General features: G+C 36.5%; 1 protein-coding gene across 2 annotated transcripts in view; it reads right to left on the bottom strand.

Annotated features, from left to right (window-relative positions):
* The window catches only part of eml3 (EMAP like 3), a 48,289-nt gene that overhangs the window by 8,590 nt on the left and 25,015 nt on the right, over positions 1-14,684 (bottom strand). The window contains exons 2-10 of one of the 2 annotated variants that reach the window (XM_073859815.1): positions 11,118-11,299; positions 9,552-9,660; positions 8,089-8,550; positions 5,156-5,272; positions 4,891-4,919; positions 2,791-2,820; positions 2,394-2,514; positions 717-866; positions 554-623 (exon numbers count right to left, since the gene is read on the bottom strand). In XM_073859815.1, the coding sequence (XP_073715916.1) occupies positions 554-623; positions 717-866; positions 2,394-2,514; positions 2,791-2,820; positions 4,891-4,919; positions 5,156-5,272; positions 8,089-8,550; positions 9,552-9,660; positions 11,118-11,299 (1,270 nt within the window). The remainder of the gene's footprint in view (positions 1-553; positions 624-716; positions 867-2,393; positions 2,515-2,790; positions 2,821-4,890; positions 4,920-5,155; positions 5,273-8,088; positions 8,551-9,551; positions 9,661-11,117; positions 11,300-14,684) is intronic. The other variant, XM_073859816.1, reaches the window with a different exon arrangement.

Raw genomic sequence — 14,684 nt, 5'->3', positions numbered from 1 at the left:
AAAATATACACTAATCGATTCGATACTACTTGGTGGTGAAAGTTGCAAAAACAAATTTGAGGGGTGCCTGCTCATGCAAAAGTCATCACCACAATGCAAACACAGTTGTGCAGTGGTGCAACCTACATTTTTTGCAATTACTCTTTAAGATTTGTTTCCTGAACCCTGGTAATAAACACTGAAAGGACAAGATGTTTTTTTTGGCACCAGGCCAGCTAAAAGAAGAGGTTTGTTGGAAACTGCAGGTTGTGTGATTTTTACAAACAAAAGTATTCTCATGGGGTTGCGCAACAGCTCTAGGTAAATGTATCTTTTCATCTGATGAAGTAGTGATTGGAGACTGGGGGAAAGTCTTGTAAATTTTCCATTTACAGTGCATTCACGATATACATTATAAGTCTGTTCCATAAGAATCCACAACCTTTACAGTGCTAATGCAGTGCTCTACCAATTGAGCCACATGAATTTGAAGTTATGTTGTGTGGGCAGTGTTACATGACATATCATATCATTTTTAAATCAGTAAAATCAAATCTATTAACATGCATCTCACCTTGCCATCTTTGTCCACCCCTGCGGTCTGTCCGGATGCAATACGCACTTTGTCTGGATGGATGGCGAGACTATAAGCCAAAAAGTTACAAATACTATAAGCAAGCACATAAAACTATGCAAAAAAAAAAATGGTGCTCAATTGAATGTACATCAAAACTTACCATCGCACACAGTCTGTGTGTTTGCGATAATGTCGTTGCGTTTGGTTGTTGAAATGGTACAAAACCACAACACACGCAATAAAATAAACAGCCTCTCCAGATGGCAACAGGTAAAGATTTGCTCGACAGTCCCGTCCTCTGTAACCATAGCTAAAATTAAAGTGTCAAGGAATATTCGCTAAAAAATATTCATTACTAAAAGGGTAAAGCTCAATCATTGTGTTTTGTAATGTTAGGTAGTACCAGATTTGTTTTTTTGAAAGATGTGACTGACACGTTTTCCAAAACGTTTCTATGTCGCAATCTTTGAATTTTGAAATTCCCCAATATAGTCAGATTGGTCAATCTTTGTCTGCACAATGATTTGTATAACAAAGTAAATACATATTAAAAAATCGTTGCCCTTCAAACAGCAGTTGTTTAAAGTACTGCACGTTTCTTATCTATAATATTTGAAGAGTATGGTTCCAAAACGCAATAAATCCATTTTGACAAATTTCGGTAAAAACGTGTTTTCTATACCAAGAAAGTGACTAGATGAAAACCACTATTTTCTGTTCCAAACTTTCACATAGCATCTTTAGGTTATAAAAACATACAAAATTCAAATCCATGACTTGATTTTCAAAGATTTATTATAAAAACGAATTATTTTTTCCACAAAATGCAATAAATCCATGACCATTTTTTTTTCAAAATGCTATAAATCTATTCAATCAATGTATAAATGTGCATTCATCTTTGCCATTTTATATTCATTTAGTTGACTAGTGGTATACACTGATTAAAAAAATAAACATTAAAACACTTACTTTGTCATATTAAGAAAACTGTCATTGCTGCGTTATACTTGACGCCGTAGCTTAACATTTTTCACAGCAATCAGCTGTCAAATGTTTTGGTCCTGCTCGATTTTTTTGTTTTTGTTTGTTTGTTGATCACGAAGTGCAAAGTTGATGAGGAAAAATAGGACTCCGTGTACTCAACGCACCGCCATTGGTTGTTTACATTGTGTGGAATGGTGCGCTGTAATTTGTGGAGCGGATTTATTGCATTCTTTAGAAAAGCAGTGGTGTTTAACGAGTTTTGGGAAAAAAGGGAGAAAAGATGACAGAATAACACGGCGAAGATTGGATTTTGCGTAAAATTAAGAATTTACTTTTAAATACTGACCTGATATAATTGACCTGTGTTTATCGCGTTTGGAACCAAACTCTTCATTTGTATATGTGAATAATACAACTTTGTTTAAAAAAAATGCATTTAATTTTGAAATGTATAAAAGATAGTTCACCCACTCTCATGTTGCTACAAACCCGCACAAATGTCCCTGTTCCGATGAACACACAAGAAGATACCCTGAGGAATGTTTGCAACCAAACAGAAACTGTTCTGAAGTCTCAATGACTTCCATAGTATTCTTTTTCCTGCTATAGAAGTTAATGGGGCTTCTGGTCGGTTTAGCCACAAACACTCCTCAAAACATCCACCCCTGTGTTCATCAAAACAAAGACACCCATACAGGCCTGCAACAACATAAGAGTGTGCAAATAACGACAGAACTTTCATTTTTGGGTGAACTATCCCTTTAAGAATACCATTTTCTTTTAAATTAATTAATTCATATTTTTTATTTGGGTGGTACAGGAATACTGTAAAAGACTTTATTTAGGATACACCCAGTCCAGTTCCAGTTTCTGTGACGGAAGATCCATTTTAAGATCTTCGTAGTTTAGAATGTTGGATGGAACATACATGGTGATTGGTCTCCCCCGAATAAACATCTTAATTGACTGATCTATAAGCAAAAAAAGTGCATGATAGTTTTGGCATTGAAGCATGACGACATCATGTCTAAACGTACTTAAAATAAATCTTGTTATTTTTTATTAGGATTTATATACTTGTATACACAATTAATAATAAATGTTAACCAATTAATTCTCACAAAGTCTAACTTGTTTGTTCTGAATGGTTGTTAAATTTGGAGTATAAAGGAATACTAAATATTTTAAACGGTAAAAAAATACAGGTTGAATTTAGGTTATGAATCCGATGCATTACAGAAACTTACTCTGTGTTCCTCTTCTAGACCCCTGAGACCCTGTTAAAGGATAAAACACAAACACACATTAACTCTGTGGCTGTTAGTCACATTAAAGAATTCCTGCAGCCCAACTGCGTTCCAACCAGCTTCACAGTGAGTGCCAATGAGAGCACCCCTCCTAGTCATCCCTGTTATTATCTTAAGCTAGTTTTGGAGTTCACTGAAGGGAAAAGTCTCCCTTTCACATGGCTTTTGAAACGATAAGGCAGGAAAGCCAATGTGAGCAGTAAAATGACAATAGAAGCAGAAGGCTTCACTGAAGAATTATTATATAAGACGGGCTGTTTTGATTCTATGGAAAGCTGGAATATCTTGTTTTCCATACAAGCATCATTTGGTTTTGAGTTTAAAGCACACACAACTCCAGCAGGACTGATGCTATTAGCATAATCTTGGTCAGGACCAAAATAAGATTTTGTAAATGTGTCATGTTCATTTACAAGGAATGAGAATCCACTGTATACTTTCCACCTAAAAAACTGCTAAAACCAAAACGTTGTTTGGAGGATTTAGCTGGTGGCTCAGTTGAACCTGCTGAAAATATGGCCAATCGCCCTCCAAAACAGACAAACCAGATCAGGCTTTGGGTCCACCAAACCAACTTTGCATGGTTTTAATAACTTTGTCTGTTGCTTTAAGTAGGGTTGATGCTGAGAGCTGTCATGATATATCAGATAAAAGCTAATCATTTTCAAGCCAAAAATTGTAATAAATCATTATGAACAGATGAAACAACCAGGCAGAGCCAGAAAAATAGCTTTTGCCATGAATTTCTGGCACCGATATCAAGGAATAGGAAAACGACATCCATCATTCTCGTCAGAAAACTCAGGACAGTGTGGTTTCCTTAACCAAACAGAGCAACTTTCCAATGTGAGCACAAGCCTTTTTAGGTGTCCTACTGGGGCATGTGAGCATGCAAAATAAATGTAATAAAACTAGACACGAGGGCACTAATGTTGCTATAATTATGGTTCAAAAGTTAATAAATAGTTACATTTACAGTTACTTTACATTGTAGAAAGACCTGTTAAAAATAATAAATAGTTTTAAAACGAAAAGGCTGCACTCTCACTTTAAAGTCTGCGATTTTACAAAATACAGTTACTTTGTTCACCCTCTCATAAATTAATAAATAAATATCCTCTTTCACCTTTGTAAGTATTATTCAAAGGAATATTCCTTTCATAAAAAAAGGTCATCCAAGATTTTTGCATGACGTATGCAAACTACCGCTCCAGTGTTTACAAGTGTGGAGAAAGATAACCGTTCCGACTTTGTGGAATGATACTAATTAATGTCTTTGTGTCAGTTTATTGTTTAAAATGGTCCGTAAGTGTGCGTTTTACATATGTATCGTATTACCTCTTCACGAGATTATGCTGGTGCGTCTCACGGCTAGTGCAAGACAAGAAATTGTGGTTAAAAAGTACTTTTTTTATTTGGCAAAAATTATACTCGTTTCGCTACACACCTGAAAGATCTAAGGTGACTTTCACATTAGCACTTTTGGTGCGCACCCAGGTTCGATTGACGTCAGAGTTCGCTACATTTGGATGATGTGAACGCCGTCTTCCGAACTCGGGTGCGCACCCATGTACTCGAGTCCGCTTAAAAATGGTGGTCTGGGGTCCGGTTCATGTGAACTCCAGAACGGTTCGCTGCTGATGTGAGTGCAATTGTAGCAAATCGCGGAAGTGAACCGTTGTTAATTACGTATTATGTGGAATATTTGTTTTGGAGCCATGTCAGGCAACTTAACAGACAATGGCTACATAATAGGTGTGTTTTATAAAGGAAATAAAAGCCAGTTTTCCCAAACCTATGAGAAGCTTTCTAGTTATCAAACACACCCCAAGGTAGGGCTGTTGTCGGGAGAGGACAACCGGAAACATTGTCCCTCCCTTTGATAAAGGAAGCCCAGTATGGATATCTGCGGTATTTAAATTATTGGGTACAATGAAAAGAGGGCCTAAACGTTAGGGCCTAATGTTCCATTGGCTGATTAAATCAGCTTAAATAAGAAATGATCAGCAGTGAGGAATGAAGAGAAAGATGCCTTATTACCTGCACTGGAGATAAGGTCTTTTGCCCGGCTATAGAATAAAAACACAACAACAAATGAAAGGGTTAAAGAAAATAAAAGCCACATTTAAAAATGTATGCCATAAAATGAGGTTAGATCAGCAATGTTTCACAGTTATAACTTTATATCTATTGACAGCATCAGTCTTATTCCACAGTTTGTGTGGATTTTAACTGAAGGCCAATATATGAAGCATAATGTCATGTACGAATACACCTGATAAACCCTGTAACGAGTTTGACTCACCTCTCCAGACTTGGAGAACGAGTAAGCAAGTTTGTAGATGAGGCTGCTTTCTTAGAAAGTCGCTGTTTGGTCTTGTCTTGGGGGTCTTTAGTTAGCCTCTCACTATTTCTCCTTACCCTGATCCCAGGAAGAGAAACAAACAGCAGTCAGTTACTGCATGCAACATGTGGTCAGACTTGTAGAGAGACCATGCCAGACAGGAATTTAAATAAAACAGGCTTAGCTTGATTAGATAGGCAAGCACACTGTCATGTTTAGAAATATTTAGGCTCGCAAATGCACCCACATGATCAAACCCACCACCATAATCATCCAAAATCAAACAAACATGCAGACAGACATGTAAAGTATGAATCAGAAAAATCAGAAATCTATGAAAAGGTAAGACAGAAAATAAGTTAAATATTGTCTATAATGTTCTTATTTTTTCACCAATGTTATGCAGTATTGTGTCAAATGTAAAATGCCGATCTGTCTAGTACATATTAGCACTAGCCCATGCCTCAATTCAAAATCTTATGTTATAATAGCAATGAAGCTTTCAATAAACTGGCAGTAAATAGGGTTTAAACCATAGACGTAGTGTCTGTGACATCACCCATAGGTTTGTGAAGAGCTTTTTTGAAGCCAATAGTAGGCAGTGCCTCCCGTCACCATTTTGTCACTGCGCATAACTCACGGATAACCGATAATTGCTTAAGAGGCGGGACATGGGTGAAGCAGAGGTGGCTTCTAATAACAGTAGTACTATGAAAAGTTGCCTGTATCCACTTTTATGTCATTAAACGCAAATTTTTTGGGGTCGACAGCTTATAAAAACGTATATTTGGCTTATTAGCTGTACATCCTGTCACACAGCAGCTTTTGGGCATTATTCTGCTTCATTTCTTGTTATAAGCCAGAAATGACAAGGAGGCGGCCTCTCGCAATACAAAGTCAATGGAGACGGATGGACCCCCCCCCCAAAAACCATCTCGTAATTCTTACACCGATTCACAACAAAAAGTTTATTATATTCATTTATAATTTGAGCCGTCATGTACGATTTAGCGGGTAATGTAAAAATAAACATGGTCCCTGTTATTTTAGGTGTCAAACATAGAGATAACGATATAGAAGCAAACGTTATGGATTGCAGCTTTTCAGTCATCACTATTAAACATTTGTCCATCAGATGGTGAAATCAAAATAAGTCAAGCATGGTTTCATATATGATACTCAACGATTCTATGTAACATTTTAACAAGACATTTTTAAACACTGTACTCCTTGGACACTGTCACTGGTTGAACATGGCTTTAGATTTCAAACTCTCTTTCTGCTTTATCTCTACAAATCTATACAAAAACACCCAAACATACAGTTAAAAGATACAGAAGTTACAGAGACACTTGCAACCACAGAAATAACACCAGAAGTATGCATGCAGTCAAATCAGTGATTGGATCAAAATAGTTTTGCTTCATGCTAAAGAGACAGTTCACCAGGAAGTGAAAATGTTGTCTTTTTACATAACCTCATGTTGTTTCAAATTTAAATTTGTTCCACAAAATGCTTAAATATATATATTATATATTATTATCAAGTTTAAAATGAGATGAGGTTATTAAATAAAGACACAATTCTGATTTTGTGGGTGAACTATCTCTATCTCCAAGTAAGATTTTAGATTGGTTAGTATGATTTCAGTGCACCCAGTGTGAATCATGAGTTTTTGTGTTTTTGCAAAACCAAGTTACAAACAAGTTTCCTAAGAGATATTTTCATAAGTTTTCAGACATTCCTGTCACACCAACAGCTTATCAGATCTAGAAATTATCTCACTTGTTCAGTATTTACCTTAAGGGGGTTCAGACTGCCTTGATGACACAATTTATTGCTCCCTTTATTTACCACAGAATTCTGCTCTATGTTTCTCGCAACCATAATAAGCGACATGGATACTGACCTGTCAACATTTTTAACTGTACAAACTTGTTCTTTTCACTGCCGACCTCTCTTTTCTATTAAAAAGTCAATGCTAAATTTTCCACAACACACAGATGTGCCAAGACAAATTGCAATCCATTTCCAAAGAGGAATATAATGAACTGCATCCAGACACTGACAAAGTGACAAGCATAAAAGCTATGAAAGTGTTTTCTTTAAGAGTTGAATCAATGCCAGAAGCACATCATGAATCAAATGCATCATCTTTAAGATCACTTGTGCAATACAAAACCTAACAATGTGACACCTACGTAAATCAATAACAAAACAAAACTATAATAATTATGCTTTATGTATCAACTCCATTCCAGATGTTTAGATGCCAAGAAGTTCCTCAACAACTAAAAATGCAAACAAATGATTGAGGACAAAATATTTTCATGCAAGGAAAAAATACAGAGCTATAAAGTTAATCAAGACTGCATTGCTTAGAAATTTTGGCCTTAAAATAATTAAAACTTCATATTAAAATCTCTTGCAACTTGACACATCTAAGCACAACACTTGTGACACACGTAAGATTACTAGCCTAGGCTGTTTTTCTCTAGAGACAAATCTGAGAAGCAGAAGGCTTTTAGGCAATAGTCTCCCTGTTTTATCTCCATTCAATTGCACTTCTGTCTAGTAGACACCACTGAGATATTAAAGAAGTCGAATTAGTGATTTATGTGAACAAGCTCCAAACTAAATCATACACTATATACACATATACCGTAGGATCCAAAAATCTTATCTACAAAACATGATCTAATTTATTACTTGACAATCCACTAATGCTGTTCTATACATAAATACTAATCTGGGTGCCAGGAACCAGCTCAACAAGTTGTAACTTTGGTTTTTGCAGCAATGCAAGCATTAGTGTATGAGTTAGATTCAAGACCAGAGGCATTCAATTTAAGAAGCCAGCCAATGCTTGAATCCATGTGTGGGGATCAACGCACAGCTGTTTCTCGCCCTCCTGGATGGGGGAAAGAGGACCTCCATGTGGGCTGGTTGTTGTCTCTCTTGGGGGTGCTGGAGAGGAGGACGTTGGGGTGTGAGGGCCTGAACCCTGGCTGTCCTCACTGCCTTTGCTCTGTTGTTGCTGGAGGGTTCTGACTGTGGTGGGCTGGATGGTATCTTCTACCACCGAGCTCCACGTCTGGTCCTTCTCTCTCTCATCTTCATCAATGTCTTCCTCTTCTCTGTGGAGCTTGGTCAAGGGATCCTCTGTAAAGGGCGTGACTTCAGGTAAGGCATCCTCAAGGGACAGACTCTTCATGTCCCGTGTTAGGGCCAGTGGAGCAGTTTCGTAATTTGGGATCCACGGCTCGGTCTGTATACACCTGTCACTAGTGCTCGGTTTGTGGTTGGAAATGGTTTTAGCCCCGCCCTCCCCATTTTCAGCTGTGAATGAGTTATGGCTACAGATACACAAACAAAACAGGTAAAGGTTGTCTCAGAATGCTGTTTGACATTCATGTTGACAATACAGTTACTAATAACAGGACAGTTTGCCTGAAAATAAAATAACTGTTGTCATTTATTCACGTTCCAAACCCATTTGACTTTTTTCTTCTTGGAATACAAAAAAGATATTTAACATAAAGGTTTTTTTAATAACGGGAGCTAAGACCATAAATACCAAGTTTTTGAAGCACTATGACAGCTTTGTTTCAGAAACAGACTCTCAAATCTTATTCGGTTCAAATACTATGGCATCAAGATGTGAGTCCTAATAATGTATGACAACACTGACATCAAACCTGGAGCAATACACTTTGCATCCAATATCTGAAATTAAACATAAATTTAAATAGGTACAAAGCTATAGTAGGACATTTGAGCAATTGAAAGGAGTTATCCTGCAAAATATCTTGGTTTGTGTTTCAAGACTGAAGTAAAATCATATAGGTTTGGAATCAAGAGTACAGAATATACATTTTTATTCTAACTCTTCCTCTTAATAATTTTTTTAATTTTTAAACCAAATAAATGACGTGCTATACTGCTTGTACAATGGTGATAGGTAATGAAAGGTAACAAATGGTTCATCCCGTCCAACTTGTCAACTTGCAAATTCTTTAATTACTAGACCATCCAACAAAATGTCACAGACCTTTAGTAAACCTAATTTGAATAGTCAAACCAAACAAATAAGAAAACTGAGGTACTAAAGACATTTTTCTCTGTATTTAGAAATAAAAATTTTTTTTTTCTGTGCATATCCCATTCTCTCGATTGGGAAAACTTTTGAAACTTCTTTTCAAAAGCATTAAGCATCAATTCTACAGCCCATTCAGTAACTAAAATTTAATTTTAGCTTTACATGTGATGGTTTATATAACTATGCACACAACAATTTTGGATAGGAAACTGCAGCATTACCCAATCTACCCACAACACCACCCACAATACTCAGTACCTGTTGGATAGGTGGTGAATTCCATCAAGGGAGCTTGTAGACAGTCTGCATTTTGACAACCCATCCACATAACAGGGCTGATTCAACACTCGGGCTGCAGCAGGGTTCACTAGTGTTACACACAAACAAACATTTACATAAATCTATTTAGATCGTATCTAACCAAACGATATCACTTTGTTTATGTAAATGAGGAAGAGTCATATCACTCCCCGGTTAAATACGGCGTACCACAAGGATCAGTTTTAGGCCCTATCCTATTCTCGTTTTTATGTCCATGACCAACTGTTAACAACAGCAACAAAATGTTTCATATATGTTTATGTTTTCATATATGTCATTAAAGGTGCTCATGGTGTTGCGCAGTGATACACAAAATCGTTGGGTACAGCGTTTATGTACTGGAACAAACAAAAATACGATAAACCTTACTAAAGTAATAGAGACACTGATCACTTATTGCTGGAATATAACATGCAATAAAACTGGTTGCAGGGTTCCCACACCTTAGTTAACTTCAAATTTAAGGACCTTTCAAGGACTTTCCAGGTCACATACACTCAAATTCAAGGACTAAATGTGGGGACACATTTCAAGTAAGAGCAAGGTAACATCATGTTACCTTTTAAGATACAGTGTAACAGTTCCCTTTCGAGGGAACTCGTGCTGCGTCACTGCTGTTTAACTTTGGGGAGGCTTTCAGGGGTAATGTGCGTCTGAATGTGTATATCAAATTTAACCAATGGTGAGGCTTAACGACAAAGACAGGGTGACGCAAGAGTCAGGAAATATATCGCTATCTGAAATACTGCCAAAGACGATGTTACAGGGATGCAGGAAGAATGGGAGAGGAACAACAGTTACATACGTAACCCGAGGCGTTTTCATGTGTCAAACCAACTATGCAATTTTTTGGTATGAATCAACATACGCATACAGAAGATAAGTATTTAAAACTAACAGTGTAGCATGTGTGCTTAAAGCAACACCAAAGAGTTTTGGCTCTTTGCTCCCCCTACAGGTTAGAAGCGTAATTGTCCATTACCCACTGTCATAAATACTAGGCATAGCTGGCTCTGATTGGATTGTAGGTCTGCCGTAAAGCAAGTTTTTGTAGTTTTCACTCGGACTACAGGACCACTACCCGACGGTTGGAAACTTCTTTAGTGCGGTTTTGGCCGATAGAGGGCTGCCAAGCGAATGTGAAAGTGCTGTTCACCCTGTTTAGAGTGGATGAACGACTGAAACTGTTTTGGAAGCGTTATTTTAAGGTAAAAAAAACTCTTTGGTGTTGCTTTAAAAGGCTAGAAATTTTATAATATCCTACACTACAACACAGGGAATTATATGGATTGCATAAAACAGATTCAAGCACTTTCAATGACATCTATCTATGTATATTTTTAAAAACCTCCCAGGGCCTTGAATTTTTTCCCCCAGATTCACAAACTTTCAAGAATTTCAAGGACCCTTGGGAACCCTGTGGTTAGCAAATATCTTGCAGTACCTTTATATACTTGATGCATCTAAATCGTAGCACACTCAATTAATAAACATTGCTCTTACCAGCAATCAACTGCTGTTTTAGCAGGGGTATCTGTTGATCATGAAGGCGTAGCTTGCGTAAGGCATCGGCCAGTGAGGACTTCAGTAGCGTTATTTCATCTTCCTGTGCTTGGAGGCGTACCTCCATTAACGACAGCCTGTCAGGAAACCCTGTGCTGCTTTCTGCTGACATATCATCAAGAAAACAAGACAGATGATCAGAGCACTGAACATAATTGTAATGTTAACATTGACCAATTATGTGATTTCAATTGAATTGAATAAAGATTTTGTAAACTTTAACACTCATCTGCTCACTATGTATAGACAGTGTCTTAAAAAACAGTTCAAAGATGTTTTTATTTACTCATCCTCATGCCATCCCAGAGGGATATAACTTGTTCAGCAAAACACAAGCAGAGTTATTCAAAAATAACTAAGACATAGTGTTTTATTTGGATTATACAGTGCACACTGCACTTCATGAGTTTTGGAACAGAGGACCTTTGTGATATTTTAGTTGTTTACCAAAATGTATTCCAGTTACAGTCATATTCACATCCAAATTGGATGAAGGGTATAGGAATTACATCCGTTTAATATGTAACTCCCCCTTTTGAAAGAGGCCAAAAGTAATGGAACAGCGGACTTAAAAGCAATTTTACGGATGTGATTTTAAAAAAATAATAATTTCCTGATAAATCAAGGATGTTAAAGGTCTGCAGTTGATTTTATGTATGGCATTTGCATTTGGAAGCTGTGAATCTGACATCACCCACATCATTACAGACCATATTTAGGTTTCAAACACACAATCAGTCTATAAGTCAGATAACACACTGATGAGCACAGCATCATAAAAATCCGGAACATCTACATATACTAACAGTGGTGGATGATCACATTATCTTCAAATTTATTAAAATTGTACATTTTTTAAAACTTTATTGGCTTTTGGTTTAATGGTTGCTCATGCATACACATTACAATATACTCAAGTTTGACCATATATAACATGATTGTTTTGTAAAGCTCACGCAAAGCACATGACATAATAAAGCAATAAGCCCCAAGAAGCAGTGGTTTACACAGAGTTTTAGAACTGGTATGGGGCATTGTTAAGCATGATGTGACGCCAAAAAGAATCAAGCATTTTAGAGCACCATGTAATAATGTTACTTTTTGCATAGTATATTATTATAAATAACACAGTTTTATTACATTTTGAAATTATATTTATTCTTATTGCAATTGTACTGTAAAACAAATGACATATTCATATGAATGATGCAACAAGTATTCACTATTTACAGTATTTTCTTCTTTTTTCTTTCTTTTTTTTGTTAATTTTGCCTTTGGGGATGGCCCCTTCCTGTTCCAACATGGCTTTTATTTGACAGACAGTATGTTATTAGGAGACAGGAATGTACAGGGTATCGAGAGGCATACCGGATCGGCAAAGGACCTTGCAGGGCTCCAGACTGCCACAAATGGAGGCATTTTGCCACCAAAATTAGAGTGTGTGCCACTGAATTTTACAACTAGTCGCATTTGACGTTTTTTGTAATGTGACACTGAATTTGAAATAGCACATTGTACTTTCTGCATCTATCATCAGAGTATTTATTAGTAATACAGTGAAAATTAGTAGAAATGTGAATATTTGGTTAGAATGTTGGTTTATGGTGTGTGCCCCTAAAATTTTCAGTTGGGGGCTACTGTGCTGTGCTCCTAGTGAAAAAAGTTAGTCTGGAGCCCTGCCTTGGGTCGGAAATTAAACTGGGGTTGCCAAAGCGTGTAAAAAATACAGTGGTGTAAAGCACGCCGCCACTGGACTCTAGAGTAGTGAAGATGTGTTCTCTGGAGCGACGAATCACGCTTCTCTGTCTGGCAATTCGATGGACAGGTCTGGGTTTGGCGGTTGCCAGGAGAACGGTACTTGCCTAACAGCATTGTGTCAAGTGAAAAGTTTGGTGGAGAGGGGATTATGGTGGAGGGTTGTTTTTCAGGGGTTAGGCTTAGCCCCTTAGTTCCAGTGAAAGGAACTCTTATTGCTTCATCATACTAAGACATTTTGGACAATTTCATACTTAGCCACATTACAAGTGTAGTTGTATTTATAAAAGTAAAAACCACATCACACAATATCAAAACAAATCAACAGCATCACTACAAGACCTACCCACACCAGGTATGCAGAAATATACAGCTCTTTTCATTATTCTGTTATTTTGTAACAGGACCCATGCAGTGTGATTGACTTTTTATAGCCTGACCCGATCAGCCTCTGCTTTTAGAAATTTGAAAATTAACTATGGTTTTATTATAGTAAAATTACATTAACCATGTTTTTGGGCAGATTGACACATGGGTCAAAGACGAGACGTCACCATTTTGGTGTCCGCATCAAATATAATTTACAAAAGTGATTTTACATACAAAAAACACCTATAAAATGAAAGTAAAATGTCTACTTTTATGTTTCAAATAACTTTTGTGAAAATACAATGACCAAATATGAGTTTAATAATGATCCAAAGTGTAAAATCGTCATTCAGCGTAATGGTCCGGACTATGATTTCACTAATAGATTTTTAAATAAACGTATAAAATACCATGTTAAAAAAATATTTTCTTCCTTGGCATGTTCACATAAGTATTGGCTGTTTTATATTAATAGGACTATGTGTTATTTTTTTCGTTAAATATTGAAACAACTAGGGGACTTTTGTCCCGAATATGCAGTTTGTCAGAGGTCATTCAGTGTAACGGGATCAGGAAACCATTTTGAAATTAAATAAACAAACAATAGTCATCAAGCAGTCTGTGACATTATCAAAAGACCCCCTGAAGACCATGTGGTGATTCAGCAAGGTAAGTTTATTGCCCTTAATTATTTGATAATTTCACCTTTTCATAGTGTGGTATCTTGAGTTACAAAAACGACTGTCATTCAGTGAAATGCAAAAAAACACTTTTATTGATAGATTTTTTGAAAAATAAGTAGATGTTGTGAATAATGATGATAAACATTTCTGGTCAAGTTCACTGTTTGATATAGGTATCTAGTTGTTAACTTCTAATATTAGCTTAAGTAAAAGTTTTGTCATTCAGGGTAATGTTTTGTCATTCGGTGTAATGCAAATTGTATGTTACACCACAGTGTCATCCATAACACTGAATGATAGTGGCACTGTTTAGATAACATTTTTAGCATTTTATTTCTATTTCAGATAAATGAGGGATGTTTAGCACAAAAAAATATATCAAACTTTATCAATATTAATGTTTTAATGTATTTTTGTCGTTTTGGCACTGATTTCTTTTAGATGCCCACAAACAAAGAGAAAGTTTCTAGGCACTGGCAGAAAGTTAATGCAGACCCAGTAGCTAGGGCAATGCATTTAGCAAGGAGACGAGAAAAGTATTGAGGAGTGCAATTAAAAATAATAGGGCTGGGTTTAAAAGATAGATTTCTCGATCAAATATTCTAATTTTGAAGAAACAATAGTGATTTGTAAATCCCAATAATCAATCTTTCAGTCTATGCTGTTTTCAGATGATGTTAATCAATATCAAATTGATTTG

This window comes from Misgurnus anguillicaudatus, chromosome 21 (genome assembly GCF_027580225.2).
Source record: "Misgurnus anguillicaudatus chromosome 21, ASM2758022v2, whole genome shotgun sequence".
NCBI lineage: Eukaryota > Metazoa > Chordata > Actinopteri > Cypriniformes > Cobitidae > Misgurnus > Misgurnus anguillicaudatus.
Note: the sequence above shows the minus strand (reverse complement) of the source record. Positions and strands in the feature narration are given on the sequence as shown.